Genomic DNA, 19,096 nt, shown 5'->3' with positions numbered 1-19,096 from the left:
GTGTAGGCCGGTGGCTATGGCTCTGATTGGACCCCTAGCCTGGGAACCTCCATATGCCGCGGGGGTGGCCCAAGAAATAGCAAAAAGACAAAAAAAAAAAAAATCATTAAAAAAATAAAGCAATCCTTCAAAACTCTGGGAGTAGTAGCAGCTGACTGGGGGGCTGGTCTTGGACTTGAACTTGGGCAAGGGTCTTCCTACACAGTGATGGTCACTTGCAGACTGGGCAGCAAATAATTTCCTGGTATCATTTCCTTTGAACTACTGCTATTTCCTTGGCTGTTGAGTTACTGTTTATCAACAGGTTCATTTCAGAGGTGATCACCAAGTTATTTTATCCTGTTCATCGTGAATACGCTGTTGGTTTTCGTTGGCTTTGGCCTCGCCCTCGGCATGCAGAAGTTCCTGGGCCAGGGCTCAAAGCTGTGACAACGCTGGATCCTTAACCTGCTGTGCCACCAGGGAACTCCCAATACTCTGCTGTGTTATTGGTTTTTTTTTTAATTAAAAAATCTTGTTTTAAGTCTATTTCCCCCCGCCCCCCGCCGCCGCCTTTTCCCTTCCTGTACCAGAAGCATGGACATTAAAGACACATACAGTACAGCTACTTGGATGCTGACTTTACACTGCTCACTCGTTGACAGGTGTTGCCGAAGGGCTGCCCGAGGTGAAACCCCCCCATCCTGTCAACGGGATGCAGATCGACTCAGGGGAAACGGAAATACTCAGAAAAGCCGTGGAGGACTATTTCTGCTTTTGTTACGGTAAAGCTCACTTTAGAGATTCATTCTCTGAACAGTCCACCCTGGAAGTGGGGGGGGGGGCAGTATTAGAGATCATTTTATCAGCATGACTGTCCAGACCGGCTCTGACATTGGAAAAATCCACATTCGCAGCAAGCAGAGAGCCAGTTCAGGACCAGATCACGTCTTAGGGAAAACAACTCGGTCTCTTCCCATCCATCAAAACCTCCAGATTCATCGGCCTTCAGTCTTTGCGGAGCCCCCTCCCCACAGCTAAGCAGTTATTAAAGACATTTGTGGTTGGTTCACTCACCAGCCTCATCCTCACTGGTCCCCCTACCTACCCACATCTTTTCACAGGCACGGAGCAGGGATTTAAACAAAAAAACAAAACAAAAAAAAAACCTACACGGTGCTTGGAAAAGGTAGATAGTAAGAAACTCCACAGGTGTTGCACTAATGAGATGAACACTTAGCATCTTGGGGCCTTGACCATTATTCCTGGACAGGTGTGCCCACCTGTCACCTGCTGGTCCCTGTAAGAGATGGATTTGGGGGACCCCCGGCAGAAAGAATCTTAGGGTGTCAGGCTCTGCCTCCCTATGGGAAATGGGGCTCCCGCACCTCGGAGCTGACCAGCCAGTGCAGAGACTGACACAGCCCCGGTGGTGACATGAGGCCACCTGGGCACCACTTTCTACTCACAAGTTGGCCTGATTTGTACGGTATGACACAGGGACAGTTAAGTAACCCTGAGTAACCTCAGGGTGCTCCCTGCAGCCCTGGGTGCATGAAGGCAAGTACCCCACATTGTGCAACCTCTGAGAATGGAGAAAAGGACCTACTATTTTCTTTCCTCTTTTTGGAAATGGATTTTTTGGTTAATTTACTTTTTGAAATACAGTTGACTTACGGTATTATATTAGTTTCAGGTCCACAACATGGTGGTTCAGTTTTTTTGTTTGTCCGTTTTTTGCTTTTTAGGGCCACACCCGCAGCATATGGAAGTTCCCAGGCTAAGGGCTGAATCAGAGCTGCAGCTGCTGCCCCACGCCACAGCCACAGCAACGCCAGATCCGAGCTGCATCTGTGACCTACACCACAGCTCATGGCAACGCCGGGTCCTTAACGCACTGAGCGAAGCCAGGAATTGAACCTGCAGCCTCATGGATACCTGTCAGATTCTTTTTAACTCCCTGGTTCAGTATTTTTATAGATTGTATACCCTATTATTTTATCTTATGTGAAGACTTAAAAACAGTTTATACTTTTTCTTTTGGCCCTTTGGTTGGGAATTTTATTAACCTGAGCTATAAAGGAATAGGACACTTTAAGCTGGTAAAATATCTCCAGAGCCAAATGTCACCACTTGTGTTTATGACACCGAATGAAATTGACCCGCAGGGTTTTATGCTCGGACCGTTTAAAGATGCTCCGCCTCTTCTTCCAGGTAAAGCCCTGGGGACGACGGCGATGGTGCCTGTTCCGTATGAGAAGCTGCTGAAGGACCAGGCAGCTGTGGTGGTGCAGGGGCTCCCAGAAGGGGTCCCCTTTCAACACCCTGAGAACTACGACCTTGCAACCCTGAAGTGGATTTTGGAGAACAAAGCGGGGATTTCGTTCACCATCAATAGGTGACAGGCTGCATCCCTGCCTAACAGTTGGTTCATTTGGAGATAAACTGACAGCTTAACTTCAGTTAGTTAATTCAGTCCCGTTACTTTTTTTTTTTTTTTTTTTTTTTTGTCTTTTGTCTTTTTGTTGTTGCTATTTCTTGGGCCGCTCCCGCGGCATATGGAGGTTCCCAGGCTAGGGGTTGAATCGGAGCTGTAGCCACCGGCCTACGCCAGAGCCACAGCAACGCTGGATCCGAGCCGCGTCTGCAACCTACACCACAGCTCACGGCAACGCCGGATCGTTAACCCACTGAGCAAGGGCAGGGACCGAACCCGCAACCTCATGGTTCCTAGTCGGATTCGTTAACCACTGCGCCACGACGGGAACTCCTCCCGTTACATTTAGAAGTTGGTTATTCAGATGTTTAAACTGTCTGTCTTGTGTGTTCACACTGGGTAACAGTACTGGTTTTCTTGCAGGCCTTTCCTAGGTCCAGTGAATCCACCAGGTAAGTGATAGTTTCTTTATTTTTATTTTCATTTCTTGCATTTTAGGGCTGCACCTGCAGCATATGGAAATTCCTGGGCTAGGGGGCGAATCGGAGCTGCAGCTGCCGGCCTACAGCACAGCCACAGCAACAGTGGTACCAAGCCGCATCTGCAACCTACACCATAGCTCACGGCCACGTCAGATCCATAACCCGCTGAGCAAGGCCAGGGGTCGAACCCAGGTCCTCATGGATGCTAGTTGGACTCATTTCCACTGAGCCACAAGGGAAATTCCCAGTGACAACTTCTCATATTCAGTGACTGCCCTTTGCTGCTCAACCAAGCCTGCTTTTCTTTTTTTTTTTTTAGTTACTCAATGAATTTTATTACATTTATACTTGTACAACAATCACCACAACCCAATTTTATAGCATTTCCATCCCAAACCCCCAGTGCATCCCCCCACCCCTCACCTCTCCCCTTTGGAAACCGTAAGTCTGTGAGTCCGTATCTGTTCTGCATAGAAGTTCATCATGTCCCTTTTTAAGATTTCACATGAAGTGATAGCATTTGATGTTGGTGTCTCACTGCCTGACTAACTTCACTTAGCATGATAATTTCTAGGTCCATCCATGTTACTGCAATGCCGTTCGTTCTTTCCTCTTAATGGCTGAGTAATATTCCATTGTGTATATGTACCACATCCTCTTTATCCGCTCCTCTTTTCTTAATTACAGTGTAAGTCTGGCACATTCTGAAGCTTGTTTGTGCTTTGCCTTTCCTGCTTGAGAAGATCATCTCTCTGACATTTCTGGCAGGGGGCAGTGGTGACGTTTGCCGAGATGCCACCCCCCTCCCACCTTCCGTGCAGACCATCCTCTGTGTCCAGCCCGTGGGGGGCAGGAGACCTACCTTGGCCCTTTTGCACAGGAGTGTGAGGACGCTGGGCTGCCTTCCTGGCCTTTAACCACCAGCCGTGGGCCGGGTGCTATTGGGCTCAAGAGCGGGTCTGGGCTGTGTGACCGTTCCTGTGCTTCTGAGCCACATGGTCTGGGAGAAGGAAGGAAAGAGACCATTCAGAGACCCAGGGGTGACCCAGGGTGCCCTCAGGATGGTGGAGGAAACCCCTGAGAGTCCCTGGGAAGAGGGTAGAATTGTATGGTCAAAAGAGCTTCCTGGAGGAAATGGCCCCCAAGAAAAGCAGGGTCTCAACACTCAGCTCCCCCAGGAAGCCCACGCCTGTGGTCAGGCAGAAAGCTATGTGCAGGGTGTTTGAGACCAGGTTTGGGAACCCAGGACCCCTCATAATCTCCTTAACATATAATGATGAAGGAACTGAAAAAAAAAAAAAAAAGTAATTTTACCGGGAGCATTTAGCGATCCACCTATGCCCCCTTCTTATTCTCCCAGATTATTATTCTGGAACGTGGTCTAAAGAGGGTGCAGGGCTGAGCCTATGCAGGTGCAGAAACCAAGTGGCCGGGGGTCTTGCCAACCACGAGGCCCACCTAGGGGTACAGAGGGTGATGAGACACGCGTCTGTCTCTGGAGCAGCTGTGAGCTCCTGGAGTCCCCTGGCTCATGTTAACGGAGGGAATGGAGGATAGGGGGTGGCAGGTGACCAGGTGACTGTTGTCCCAGGTGGCTTGTACTGCCGGCTGCTGTTATCATTACTCTACAAGGATACCTTGTTGTGTGATAGGCCCTGTTCTAAGCACTTTGCATGTATCAGTCATTCCCCACCCAACAACTGCTTTCAGACAAGGAAACTGAGGCCTGCGGAGGCTTCCGAGCTGGAGGTCACTCAGGCCCAGTCTGATTCTTGGCCCCCATCCTGCCCACACAGACGGCCCAGGCTGGGGCCTGCTTTGCGTCAGTCTCTCCTCGAGGGCTGGTCCATGATGACCTAGAGACCAGCGTTCTGTTCTGTGTTTGCTTCCCCTTTGAGTGTTGTCAGTGTTTCAAGGTGCAGACAGGCGCTAATGTGTGTTTTTTAATTCTTGCATAGGGGGACCAGGGGTGGTGACAGATGCTGTGAGATCTGTGACATCACCAAGTGAAAGGTAAGGGATAGATACCAAAAAATAAGCCCACATCTAACTGCAAAGTGTTCATTTTCAAACTATGGAATGTCTTCCGTATATTGTTACATATTCTTTTTTTTGGGGGGGGGTCCAGTTTTTTAGGGCCACCCCTGCAGCATATGGAAGTTCCCGGGCTAGGGGTTGAATTGGAGCTGCAGCCACTGGCCTACGCCACAACCACAGCAACGAGGGATCCGAGCCACATCCTCAACCTATGCCACAGCTTGCGGCAACACTGGATCCTTAACCCACTGAGCAAAGCCAAGGATTGAACCTGCATCCTCATGGAGACTAGTCAGGTTCTTAACCACTGAGTCACAACAGGAACTCCTGTTGCAGTCTTTCTTTGAAATGATGTTTGGGATTATGAGACCATTCCATTGACACCTTTAATTTTGTAGCAGATTATTAACAGAGTTCAAGTTGAGGTAGCTGTGCATTCAGTGTGGTGGGAGTGGAGCTATGACGACATGAAGGTCTGGGGAGTGGTCCAGAGAGTGTGTCCCGATGCCTGTGGGTGGTCCTCACCCTGCTGGTCTTGACCAGCATTCTCTTCTCCTTTCAGTTGTGTCCCCATCAACGTGAAGACAGAACCCATGGAAGATTCCGGTATGTACACTATTACTTGTAGAATCAAGTGTTTTAACCACTTTCTTTTGTTTTTCTTAAAAATAGGACTTTCAATAAAGCCTAGGAATAGAAGGGAACTTTCTCAACTTGATTAAAAAAAATCTACAAAAAAACTTACAGCTAACGTCATATTTAATGGTGAGAAACTAGAATCTTTCCACTAAGATCAGGAATAAAGCAAAGATGTCTCCTCTCATCATTCCCTTCCAACATCATACAGAAAGTCCTAGCTAATGTAATAAGACAAGAAAAGGAAAAAAGAAGTATAGGAATGGAGAATGATCAAATAAAACTCTTTGTTCACAGGTGACAGTTTCCATGCCGGAAACCTCCCCCCTCCAAAAAAAAAATGGAGACTAGGGCATTAATTAACCTCAACTGGGGCCTTATTTGCAGAATAATCATGTTTTACTCAAATATCCAGAAAAAAGAGCCTTCTAATTCAGTAAACACTAGGTACCAAGATGTTATTTAGATATAATTAATATTTTCTACAAATGTATATAAATTAGAAATGAGTAAAAATTCTTGAATATACATTTGGAATTATGATTAATTTACAAATAGTTTTCCTTTTTTGGACATATTTTACTGCCTTTTGCACTCTCTCATGTCTTTTTTTTTTTTTTTTTTGTCTTTTTGCCATTTCTTGGGCCACTCCCGTGGCATGTGGAGGTTCCCAGGCTAGGGGTCGAATCAGAGCTGTAGCTGCCAGCCTACGCCAGAGCCAGAGCAATGCAGGATCCAAGCTGCGTCTGTGACCTACACCACAGCTCACGGCAACGCCAGATCCTTAACCCACTGAGCAAGGGCAGGGACCGAACCCGCAACCTCATGGTTCCTAGTCGGATTTGTTAACCACTGTGCCACCACGGGAACTCCTGCACTCTCTCATTTCTAAATGTTCTATAATCAACATGCACTTCTATGACAATCCATATTGGAAAGAAAATCCCTCTTTGATGGATGAGAGTAACTGATACCCTTCCCTGCCTCTCCTCACTCCTATATTAAGAAGAGAGAGAAATGGCATTAGCTAGAGGGAAAAGGTTAAAGATAGAAAAAAACTTTTTAAAACTCAAATGTTTAGTCAAGGGATGGGAAAATACTGAAAGCATTAAAATTGGAATGGTTAGAAAACCTAAAATAAACAGGTACATAAGACTAAAACTAAAACTCAAACCTAAAAAAAAAAAAAAAGAAGAAGTGAATCCAAGCTGGCTATACGAGGATGAACTAAGAAATTACTAATGATGAGAAAAGCACTGTGAAACAGTTCAAAATACAAAGTTAAAATTAAATCTAAGGTAATCCAAAAGAAAAAACAATTCAGCATTAAGAAGAAAAGATCAAAAGGCAAAGAGAGACTTTACCTCCAGTGAAACGGAGGTAAGAGCAGCATCGTTGCTGAAGGTGTCAGGTGTGGTCTATACTCAGCTGCCTCCCAGGTCCCTGGATCCCTGGAGCAGGAATGGACCAGTCTCAGAGCCTGACTCCTCCTGGGTCAAATCCCCTGGGTCTCTCCTGGCCACATGTCAACAGGTGCTTGGTAGATGCTCCACCTTAAATGTCAGAGTCTGAAAAAACATGAGTCCATTGTAGTTATTCTAGGTAAAACCAACACAAGTCGACGGAAAGGAGCCGAGTATTTCAGCTAACAGACTTCACCTGTGGCATCTTCGTCATCCCACTCAGACACAATGCGTTTCATACACTTGCCCTTTTAATCAGAGCCTTGGATGTGTTTCCAAGCTCAGATACATTTTGCCGGGTCTCCGTGGGTCCCAGACAATTTCAAACCCCCAAGCCGCAGCCTCCTCTCAGACACTGGGAGAACATATGGGGTGGGAGCCAGGGGCTGTCCCTTCTCCCCAGGGGCCTGTTCTTGGATCTGCAGCCTCACGCCTCCCTCTGCTTCCTCGCCAGCTGTTGGGTGGATGGGTGTCTCCCAGGTGCCTTAAGATAGGCCTCTTTTGTTGAGACCTCTCTTTGGAGATGTGGTTTCCTTTCAACAAGAATACACTCCCTAAGAAGTGACTTTCCACTCTGGGTTTCCTAAGAATTGCTTCCAGCTGCCTGCAGGCTTCTGAAAGCTGACCATCCATCCGCCTTACTGCCTGTGATGTCTGTACAGCCCTTGCCACACAGAGCGAGTGTTGAAATGGTTTCGACTTTTGAATCCCCCTGCCCCCCTCTTATTTTGAGAAAATAAGCACTTCATTAGCATTTCAAAGACGTTCTGTATTCTGCCCCGTCAAATCTGCTTCCAATTGCCAACATTTCAGAGTGTTTCTTTGACAGCCCAGCTGTCACTTGTTTATCAAGTGTTTGTTGGTAGAGTCATTAGTGCCTAATCGACTTGGGACTCATGCTTTAAAGTTTTACCATAAATTACAAAAATTATACGCATTTGAAATTTTTTAAAGTCAGAGGAATAATAAGTACAACTCCTTTTCGCTTTCACGCTCCCCTCTCAAAACTCCATCTCTCTACACCTCAAATTTCACCATTTTAAGGCAAAGCGCTCTTACGAAAATTTCTTCAGATCACTTACAAACACATAAATAGCTTTTTTTGGAAATGCTTGAGTGCCATGGATGAACTCTCCTTTAATCTTTCCATCAGACCTCCTGTGCCACTTTGGAAAAATGTCCTCAACTTCCTCTCCCATGTCACTGATATGGCCACTGGCTGTGTCCACTCTGTGCCTCCGTTTTTCTAACAAGTTTTTCTTTTTGATAATCAGATCCTTTAATATCCAAACTCACTTAATATCCAAATATGCTAACAGAACTATTAAAATTTTTAGAAGATGCCCCCCTCCCCAAACTTATCAATTAAGGCTGAACAGTGAAATCCCAGCCTGGGTCACACTTTCTGTTGTTGCTGCTATTAACAGTCATGGGTCAATGACGTGGATGCTTCACTCTCAGTTATCTACTGCTGTGTAAAAAAAAGCACCCCCAAACGTAGTGGCTTCAAACACTGATTTAGTCTTTCTTACCGTTCTGTGTGTTGGCCAGGCCTTCCTTCTGGCCCAGACTGGCTTCGCTCCTGGGGCTGAGGCCTCGGCCGGGAAAGGCGGGCTCCTTTCTCCTTGTGGTCTCAGATCTCCAGGAGGCTCGCTCAGGCTCGTTCTCAGGGCCACTCTGCCCCCAGAACAGCAGGCCCGGGTGTACGAGCAAGGCTCAAGCCTCTGGTTGGACCCCATTGGTCCAAGCAAGTCACATGGCCAGGCGCAGCTTTAAAAGCTGGAGATTTCCACTTCCAGAAACTTGGAGTGGGGAAGTCACATTGCAAACAGGTGTATATGCTGGGATGGGAGACATTTGTGGCTAAGCTTTACCGTCTACCGCACCTTTCCCTGATAAAGCCCTTGGGTTTTACTAAGGCGGTGGTTTTAAATCCATTCTGTTGTCGTAGGTGAATGAAGACCATCTGTGACGAAAAGAATCGTTACAATATTTCATGCAAATGCATGCCCATATTTAGCCACCCTGCAAGGGAAAATGTCCCCCAACTGGAAACTAGCCCTCTTTCTTCTCATCTTCTGTTCCTCCCTCTCTTCATCCCTCTCTCCTTCTTTCCTCTTTTGTGGATTCTGTATTTTATACGGAGAAACCATTTGTTCGTAGTGCATGAGTTCCTTTGCTGATTGCCATGTTGCTGTGTTAACCCAAACAGAACCTGGAAAAAATATTAGCCAGTCACCTCTCTCTGTTGGTGGGTTTAGCCTAACATGTAATTTTATAATTTCCATTGCATTCAAAGGCATTTCACTGAAAGCAGCAGCTGTGTCAGTCAAGAAAGAATCAGAAGATCCTAATTACTATCAGTATAATATGCAAGGTAATACCATTTTATAATCTTCTTCTTCTTCCCAAAGTCATCTGCGATGGAAAATTTTAATTAGCACCCATCTTTAAAAGCAGGAAAAGATGAATAAAAATCCATGTACACTGACCTAGGATCTAGCCTAGTGTGCTTAGGGTAAACAATTTTACAGTCCCCAAATAGATGGTATTTAGCCTAAATCCATATGACCCTAGGCAAACATGAACATTTCAGACTGCATTTGATTTGAGTCTATGAAATATTCTGTGTCCTAAAATAGTCTCTCCTTAATCCTCTTCTGTCCAGTTTGTCCCCTGAGATGTTGAAAAAACATTAACAGTTTAAAAAGAAGTGGAGATAAGATAAGTGCTTGTTCTCTTTTTTTTTTTTTTTTTTTTTTTTTTTTGCTTTTTTAGAGCCGCACCCAGGGCATATGGAAGTTCACAGGCTAGGGGTAGAATCAGAGCTACAGCCACTGGCCTACACCACAGCCATACCACATCTGAGCTGTGTCTGCGACCTATACCACATCTCACGGCCACACCGGATCCCCCACCCACTGGCCGAGGCCAGAGATGGAACCCGTAACCTGATGGTTCCTAGTCAGGTTCTTTTTTGATGCACCACGACGGGAACTCCCTGACGGCCTGTTTTTAGTAGCAGTTGCTTCAATGACAGAGTTCAGGTTCAACTGGGAGCAGGAGACAATTGTTAGCAAATACACACACTTTGCACCGTGGCCCAGGTGGGGTGGTCGTGCAGTTAGGTGGCTTGGTCCTGTACCCAAACACTTAGACTCCCGCTGGACCCCAGCGTGACATCAGTTTGATGATGTGGTACCGTCATGTCACTGCGACGCTGTGCGGCGTTCAGATCCTTGCTCCACCTTCGCTCTCCGCTGTGAACGGAGGCCGATGGCTGGGCGATTTGCAGTTACATCTTCAAACACCATCAGACTGCAAATGCTTCCTACCAAATCTTGGGAATTTTCCTGCAGCATTAGTACACAGCTCTGTTTTACTAGAAAACCTTTTGCAGAAAAATCTGAAGGCAGGCGTTCTCCTGTGGTGCAGTGGGTTTAAGAATGCAGTGTTGTCACTACAGCAGCTTGGGTGGCTGCTCTGGTGAGGGTTCGATCCCTGGTCCAGGAACTTCCACATGCCCCAGGCATGGCTGAAAACAAAAAAAATCTAAAGGCAGAGACCAGGTCTGTTGTAATTGCTCTGTCCTGAGCCAACCCCACCATCCCAGCCCCACTCCCACCTCCTTGTGGCCAATCTCCTTTCCTCTGGGCAGAGGAGCCCTTTTCAATCCATCCGATCCCCCACTTTACCCCGCTCATTTCTTCTTTGAAAACTGGGCTCTGTCCACCTGACCCCAACCCCCCCTCCTCCCGCCATGGTCTGTGGCTCCTTATCACCGTAGAGTCCCAGCTTCCTTCCACATTCCATTCCTTCTGCTCTTCTGACCTCCCTCATTTCATCTGCCTCCCCCACCATCACCCACCTCGATTCCGCTTGGTCTGTGATTTCCTGAACGTGCCCTGAAGCTGCCTTCCAGGAGCTCGTGTAAAAGCTGATCCCTCCCTGTGACTCCGTTCCTGCCCTGCAGACTCATGAATGCCCCCTTCTTTCTGGGCATGGTCAGAATCTCAGCTCCTGCTGGGAGCCTCCAGCATTTAGCATGACCTGCTGTGTCCCAGTCCTGCTTTCGCTGAAGACTCCCCCAGCTAGTGGCCACTCTGGGCAGGAAACACAGCCTCTTACTCCCAACCAGGGCTTTCTACACACCAGGCTCTCGCAGGTGCTTGAACTGAGCGTGACCCTCACAAACAAGAGTCATAACATCTGTTTCTAAATTACTACGTTTAGGGGGGCTTTTGGTTTTTGTTTTTTTGGGGGGGTCTGGGGTGGGGACACACCTGCAGCATGTGGAAGTTCCCAGGCCAGGGATAGAACCCACACCACAGTGGCAACCTGAGCCTTGGCAGTGACAACGCCAATCCTTAACCCCTGTGCCACAAGAGAACTCCTAAATTTCTGTTGTTCTGCACAAATACTTATAATTAAATCATATCTTGACTCTCAAGAATATTTTTTTGAACTTTAACAATCTTGGTATTGATCAAATTGTATCCAGTTAGATAGGATACTTACAGATTCTGTTCCAAAGCCAGCAGTGAAATAAATAAATGGTTAGATCTATTTTTATTTATTATTTATCTAAAAAATAAATGATTAGATCTGTAATTGTTCTAATTTTTCAGAAAGAAGTACATTATTTGAAGAAAATCATTTAAGTTAAATGTGTGAATTTATCATCTGTCTCCTGCTTGGCTTAGAAATGACAGAGCTATTCAGGAGATGTTTGTAGGAGTTCCTGTCCTGATGCAGTGGTTAATGAATCCTCACTAGGAACTATGAGGTTGCAGGTTCAACCCCTGGCCTTGCTCAGTGGGTTAAGGATCTGGCATTGCCATGAGCTTGGTGTAGGTTGCAGACGTGGCTCAGATCTCTCGTTGCTGTGGCTCTGGCGTAGGCTGGTGGCTACAGCTCTGATTAGACCCCTAGCCTGGGAACCTCCATATGCTGCAGGAAGCGGCTCTAGAAAAGGCAAAAAAAGACACCCCCCCAAAAAAAGAGAGATGTTTGTAAAAAAAAAAAAGGAAAGAAAGAAAAGAAAAGGAGTTCCCATCGTGGCACAGCAGAATGATTCTGTCTAGGAACCATGAGGTTGCGGGTTCAATCCCTGGCCTCGCCCAGCGGGTTAAGGATTCAGTGTTGCTGTGAGCTGTGGTGTAGATTGCAAATGCAGCTCGGATCTGGCAATGCTGTGGCCCTGGCATAGGCCGGCAGCAACAGCTCCAATTAGACCCCTAGCCTGGGAACCTCCATATGCCGTGGGTGCAGCCCTGAAAAGACCAAAAAAAAAAAAAAGATGTTTGTAGAACAGCTTGCTTTCTTTCCTCCCCCACCCCCTTTTCAGCTGCACCCAAGGCTTATGGAAGTTCCTGCGCCAGGGATCAATCCAAGCGGAACTTGCAACCTACACCACAGCTGCAGCTGCAGCAATGCTGAATCCTTAACCCACTGCACCGGATCGGGAATTGAACGAGCAACACCACAGAGACAAACCAGATCATGAATCCACCGTGCCACAGCGGAAACTCCATCAGCTTCCTTCTTGAAACCAAAAAGTTCCAAATTGTCTGACATCATGACCTATATTCCATAGCACTGAATGCTTTTGTAGCCATTTAGGTTAGAGACTCACATGCTGAAGTACTGCTGTCTTTCTGTATCCTTTAAGGAAGGGAGATATTTTTAAATTCAAAAAGACAACCTTGTGACCCACTCAGAACAGCAACTGGCCCTTGGGAAGCCCCCAGGGAAGTCAATTACGGCCCTGCCAGTGCTCAGAAGCACCTCGACGTATATGTGACAATCTGATTCCCCATCCCCTCCCAACCAGGACCACAGATCTCTCCGAAGACCCCTGACACGCATGTGCACATAACATTTTGGCCCACATGAAGCCCTCAGAAGCCCCACAGGTCTTCTGCATGTGCAGGGACCCCCATGGCCAGGGCCCCTGGAAGTGAAGAGCACACAGTACAAGCTCTGCTGAGATATACTTGACATTGATGGATGCAAGAGTATCAGTAACCACTCCGTTTTCCTCCCGGCGGACACTGCACGATGCAGGGGAGGAGCGTTCCAGGCCGAGGGAACTCGGATGCAAAAACCCCGAGATCAAGGCACTAACACAGTCCTCCTCGTATCACACCCCTCCTGCGCGGACTCCTCCGCGTGCCTTTCCCACATTTAATGCCCCTCACACTGATTACCGTGAGCCAGCTGGATAACGCAGCAGCATCTTTTCGGCAGGGTAGCGGCTGAGCACGCTTCAGCCCATCTGCGAACGAGCCGCCCCTTGCCACGTAACAATGATATCCTCACAGGTTTTGGTTATTTTGGGGGGACCACCGGCCTACTGCAAATCCTGAACAGTTGTACGCCCACAAATGAAGCAACCTAGAGGAAATGGACAGACTACTGAAACTGACCGAAGATACAACACAAAATGTGAAGTCACATAACAAGTATAGCATGTGAATGAGTCACCAAAACACTTCCGGCCAGAGTTCCCTTGTGGTGCAAGGTTAAGGATCCAGCGTGGTCCCTTCGAGGCTGGGGTCACTGCTGTGGCTCGGGTTTGATCCCTGGTGGCCTGGGAATGTCACATGCCACGGGTGTGGCCAAAAAAAAAAAAAAAAATCCTCAATAAATGAATCCAGGAACATCTACCGAGGATTATACATGGTGACGCTGCACCCCCACCCCGGCCTGCAAGCCTTTGTAGTTGCCCTGCCATGAGACAGAAAAAAGAACCCAGATACCATGATAGAAAAGGCGGTGGTTTGTTGGACAGGTGAATTTTACATACCTGAAGCAAGATCCCGGTGTGACAGCCCCACCCTGGGTAGCAGGTGGCCCAAGACATAATAACAACAACCCTCACACACAGAGACGGAGGCTACCATTGATGCGGGAATTGACATCGGGTTGGCCAACCAGTTCCCAGGGAAACCAGCCGGGGGCAGGCATGTCACTGATGAAGCCCTTTAAATAAGAAGATCGGAGGAGTTCCCGTCGTGGCTCAGTGGTTAACAAATCCGACTAGGAACTGTGAGGTTGTGGGTTCGATCCCTGGCCTTGCTCAGTGGGTTAAGGATCCGGCATTGCCGTGAGCTGTGATACAGGCTGCAGATGTGGCTTGGATCCCGACTTGCTGCGGCTCTGGCGTAGGCTGGTGGCTACAGCTCTGATTAGACCCCTAGCCTGGGAACCTCCATATGCTGTGGGAGTGGCCCAAGAAATGGCAAAAAAAAAAAGATCAGATAGTCACGTGGGTGCAGCAGAGAGTGGTTGAGCAGGGGATGTACAGAGAGCCAGAGAACAACCCTCCTGAATGGCCTGACCGTACAGTGACCAAGTGCGATCGATCCTACTTGGTTCAACCTACGGAAATCAACCAAGGGAATAACAACATGAGGCATAAAAGACAAAAAGCACAGGGATTTTTCCCATAGATGTAGGAAAAAGGCATTTGACAAAATACTACCCCCTCTCATGACAAAACAAAACTGCTCAACAAACTAGGAATTGAAGGGAACTTTCTCAACATAATTAAGAGCATCTACCAAAAAAAAACCTCTGTAGAGTTCATGTTATACTTGATGATGAAAAGACTGAAGGCTTTCCCCTTAAGACCAGAAACAAGACAAGGATGGCTGTTTGTGTCCCTTCTTTTCAACTTTGTACAGGAGGTTCTAGGTGGGGCAGGTAGGTAAGATAACAAAAGGCCTCTCAATTGGGAAGGAAGATGCAAAACTGTCTCTTTTTGCAGATGGCAGGATCCTGTATACAGAACCCCAAGGGATATAAAAACACAAATTAGAGCTAATAAAGGACTTCAGCAACGTTGCAGGATGCCAGGTCAATATACAAAAATCAACTGTATTTCCATATGTTAGCAATGAGCAATCAAAAAGTGTACTCAAAAAAATTCCACTTGCTATAGCATCAAAAAGAATACTTGGAAAAAAAAAAAAAAAGAAAAGAAAATACTGGGGAATACATTTAACCAAAGAAGTGTAAGACGTATACACTGAAAACTACAAGAGAGTGTTGAAAGCCATTAAAGAAGAAACAAATGGAAAGACATCGAGTATTTGTGGACTGGAGAAACTTCCCTAAGATTCATGTGGAAATGCAACGGACCCCAAATAGCCCAAACAGTCTTGAAAAATAGCAAAGTTGGAAGGTGTGTACTTCCTGATTTCAAAACCTACTACAAAGCTGTAATTATCTATGCATTTCCCTATTTGTGGTGCCTCATATAAGTGGAATCATACAGTATTTGTCCTTTTGTGACTTCCTTATTTCACTAAGCATAAGGTAGCAAGGTTCATCCATGTCGTAGCGGATGTCTGAATTTCATTGCCACTCACTTATTTTTGCCTTTTTTACTTTACGGGATGACTATGAATGCACACCTCTAGCCAAATTTGATGACGAAATCTGTAAGCAGGTCCTTCAAAAACTGATCCTTTGAGGAGTTCCCTTGTGGTGCAGTAGGTTAAGGATCTAGCATTGTCACTGCATCAGCTTGGGTCACTACTGTGGCTGGGTTCGATCTCTGGCCCAGGATTTTCCACCTGCCTCAGATGCAGCCAAAAAAAAAAAAAAAAAAGCAAAACAAAAACAAAAGGTGATCCTTAAAAGAATTCCTCATTTGAAGTATTTCAAAGGTCTTACTTCTTCATGTCCACTTTCCAGAGCATGTCAGAATTTTAAAGTTAACCTACATTGAATTTCCTGGATGTGATATTTAGTTCTGGATTTTTTTGACGTTTTGAAATGAAAAGGAGGAAAAGAAATGCATTGGCCTAACTTCTGGGTTGGTTGTCTCTTTTTTTTTCTTTTTAAATGTAAATTTGATCTTGCTTAGACTCAAACCTAACAAGAGACAGTTTGTTTTTAAATTATTGAAGTTCCCATCAGGCTCAGTGGAAACCAACCTGACTAGTATACATGAGGACGCAGACAGGACTCAGGGCTCGCATTGCTGTGGCTGTGGTGGAGGCAGGCAGCTACAGCTCCAATTCAACCCCTAGCCTGGGAACCTCCATATGCCGCGGGTGAGGCCCTAAAAAGACAAAAAAAATTATCTACCTTAGCTTCTGTTGGGTGAAGTCATATAATGAGACTCAACATGGGTACATGACTTGCTTTTATATTTAAGTGATTTGATTTTTGTCTCGTTTGTGGCTGGGCTGACAGCCTGACCACTTTGAGGATGCAGTGCTGGAGTTACTTCTAGAAATGACCCAAAGATGGCCTCTGTATGTTGGCCTCAAGGCGGTTTATTTCCTCTTTTTTTTTTTTTGCTTTCTAGGGCCATACCCGTGACATATGGAGGTTCCCCGGCTGGAGGTCGAATCAGAGCTACAGCTACCGGCCTACACCACAGCCACAGCAATGCCGGATCTTTAACCCATGGAGCGAGGCCAGGGATTGAACCTGTGTCCTCATGGATACTAACTAGTCAGATTCGTTTCTGCTGAGCCTCGGCAGGAACTCTGGGTGTATGTCTTCACAGCGGGATGAGACCAATCAGCTCAAAAGCCTGCCTGCACCGAATTCCAGGTGCCTGTGCTTGGGCTACACCGGGTACACGGCATCCTGGAGGCAGTATTCCAGCTGAGAATGCAAACCGCTGAATCTCACCTAAGGACACCAGACAAACTCAAAATGAGGAACATTCTAGGGGGGAGGTGGGGGGTGGTTTCAGTTCTTGAGAAATGGCAATGCCATAAAAAATGAAGACAGGCTACGAGAACTATTCCAGATCAAAGGAGATTAAAAGGATGTGACAACGAAAAAGAAGACCTGACCCCCAACTGGATCCCATCCTGAAAGGGAAAAGCTCTAAAGGAGATTTGGGCAACTGACAAAATTGAAGTAGGAATGGTAAAAGGCATGAAGGGATTGTCTTGCGTGTTAAATTCTGTGACTTTATACTGCGATCGTATGAGAGAATACCCCTATTCTACGAAAACAGTCAGCAAAGTGTTTAGAGATACAGGTGCATTTTGTATGTACTTTTCCTCAAATGCTTCAGAAAAAGAAGTAGGGAGCTCCCGTTGTGGCTGAGCAGAAACAAACCTGACTAGTATCCATGAAGATGTGGGTTCAATCCCTGGCCTCGCTCAGTGGCTTAAGGATCTGGCGTTGCCGTAAGCTGTGGGGTAGGGCACAGATGCAGCTCGGATCCCGGGTTGCTGTGGCTGTGGTGTAGACCGGCAGCTGTAGTTCTGATTCAACTCCTAGCCTGGGAACCTCCATACGCCGCGGGTTCCACACTAAAAAGAAAAAAAGAAAGAAAAGAAAAAAGCATGTGGAGCTACATCTATGTCTCTCTAGAGAGAGAGGGAGGGAGAGACAAAGATTACAAACAGGGGACGTTGTTCACGTTATGTTATCTGAGTCAAGCGTGGATGGAGCTGCTTTGTATAAAAAGTTTCTTTTGCAACTTTTCTATAAGCTTAAAACTATTTCCAAGTATAAAGTCATTTTTTTTTCCTTTGTGGCAGAGCCTGCAGCATGGAGAAGTTCCCAGGCCAGGGATCAAACCCAAGCCACAGCAGTGAAAATATCAGATCCTTAACCCACTGAGCCACAAGGGAACTCCGTCCAAATATAGAGGGGTTTTTTTAGGCCTGCACCTGTGGCATATGGAGGTTCCCAGGCTAGGGGTCTAATCAGAGCTACAGCCGCCAGCCTACACCACAGCCACAGCAACACAGGATCCCAGTGAGATCTGTGACCTACACCACAGCTCACGGCAACACCAGATCCCTAAGCCACTGAGGGAGGCCAGGGATTGAACCTGCGTCCTCATGGATGCAAGTCAGATTTGTTTCTGTTGATCCACGACGGGAATTCCAAATATAAATTTTAAAAAAAAATGCATTTATGAAGAGTTCCTGTCGTGACTCAGTGGAAGCGAATCCGACTAGGAAACATGAGGTTGCAGGTTTGATCCCTGGCCTTGCTCAGTGGGTTAGGGAACCGCATTGCCATGAGTTGTGGTGTGGGTCTCAGACACGGCTCGGATCCTGCATTGCTGTAGCTGTGGTGTAGGCCAGAGACTACAGCTCCGATTAGACCCCTAGCCTGGGAACTCCATGTACCACAGGTGCAGCCCTAAAAAGCAAAAATAAACAAGTAAATAAATACATTTATGAGACAATTGAGGAAATGTGAACAATGACTAGCTATGAGATGATGACAAAGAATATATATATTTTTTTTGGCTCCCTATCAGCAGCATGTGAAAGTCCCTGGGACAGGGATCAAACCCCTAACACATCAGTGACAAGGCTAGATCCTTAACCTGCTTCGCCACAAGAGAACTCCAATAAAGAATAATTGTTAATTTAGGGGGCGATGCTAAGGGAAAAGAGGTGTTCCACCCTGAATTCTGGGATTTACTTTAAACTACTGGTGGGGATGGGGCGGGCACAGATAAAACTGGAAAAACACTGCTTTTCTATGTTTGAAATTCCTCCAAAGCACAGATAAAATAACAAAGAAAAAACAACTAATAAAAGGATCATTTTTGTGAATTTGATTTCAAAGAATCAAAGTATTTCATGTATATTCCTGTACACATCTTGGATTCTTTGCATTTTTTTTATTTAAAATTTTTTATTTTTTTAATTTATTCATATTTATATTGTATTTATTTATGTAGCTTTTTAGGGCCACACCCGAGGCATATAGAGGTTCCCAGGCTAGGGGTCGAATCGGAGCTGTAGCTGCCAGTCTACGCCACAGCCACAGCAATGCCAGATCCGAGTTGTGTCTGTGACCTACACCACAGCTCACGGCAACGCCGGATCCTCAACCCACTGAGTGAAGCCAGGCATGGAACCTGCAACCTCATGGTTTCTACTCAGATTCTGCAGGAACTCCTTTTTTGTTTGTTTTTGTTTTTTTACCCCACCTGCAGCATATGGCGCTCCAGGCCACGGATCAGATCCGAGCTGCAGCTGTGAACTAAGTCTCAGCTATGGCGATGTTGGATCCCTAACCCACTGTGCCAGGCTGGGAATTGAACCTGTGTCCCGGCG

General features: G+C 46.4%; 1 protein-coding gene and 1 long non-coding RNA gene across 5 annotated transcripts in view; one reads left to right on the top strand and one right to left on the bottom strand.

Moving 5' to 3' along the window:
• The window catches only part of LOC100620992 (general transcription factor II-I repeat domain-containing protein 2), a 56,504-nt gene that overhangs the window by 26,036 nt on the left and 11,372 nt on the right, over positions 1-19,096 (top strand). For 2 of the 4 annotated variants that reach the window (XM_013995560.1, XM_003354512.4), the window contains exons 4-9: positions 645-764; positions 2,194-2,377; positions 2,840-2,868; positions 4,857-4,911; positions 5,498-5,541; positions 9,334-9,411. In XM_013995560.1, the coding sequence (XP_013851014.1) occupies positions 645-764; positions 2,194-2,377; positions 2,840-2,868; positions 4,857-4,911; positions 5,498-5,541; positions 9,334-9,411 (510 nt within the window). The remainder of the gene's footprint in view (positions 1-644; positions 765-2,193; positions 2,378-2,839; positions 2,869-4,856; positions 4,912-5,497; positions 5,542-9,333; positions 9,412-19,096) is intronic. The other 2 variants (XM_013995562.1, XM_013995561.1) reach the window with 1 other exon arrangement.
• LOC102167472 lies at positions 3,026-9,327 on the bottom strand. The gene is made up of 3 exons (XR_002342329.1): positions 8,567-9,327; positions 6,936-7,139; positions 3,026-3,898 (listed from the first exon to the last, which is right to left on the bottom strand). It is a non-coding gene; the product is annotated as an uncharacterized LOC102167472 (long non-coding RNA).

Source organism: Sus scrofa, chromosome 3 (assembly GCF_000003025.6).
Source record: "Sus scrofa isolate TJ Tabasco breed Duroc chromosome 3, Sscrofa11.1, whole genome shotgun sequence".
In the NCBI taxonomy this organism is placed as follows: domain Eukaryota; kingdom Metazoa; phylum Chordata; class Mammalia; order Artiodactyla; family Suidae; genus Sus; species Sus scrofa.
This window is presented reverse-complemented; position numbering and strand designations above follow the sequence as displayed.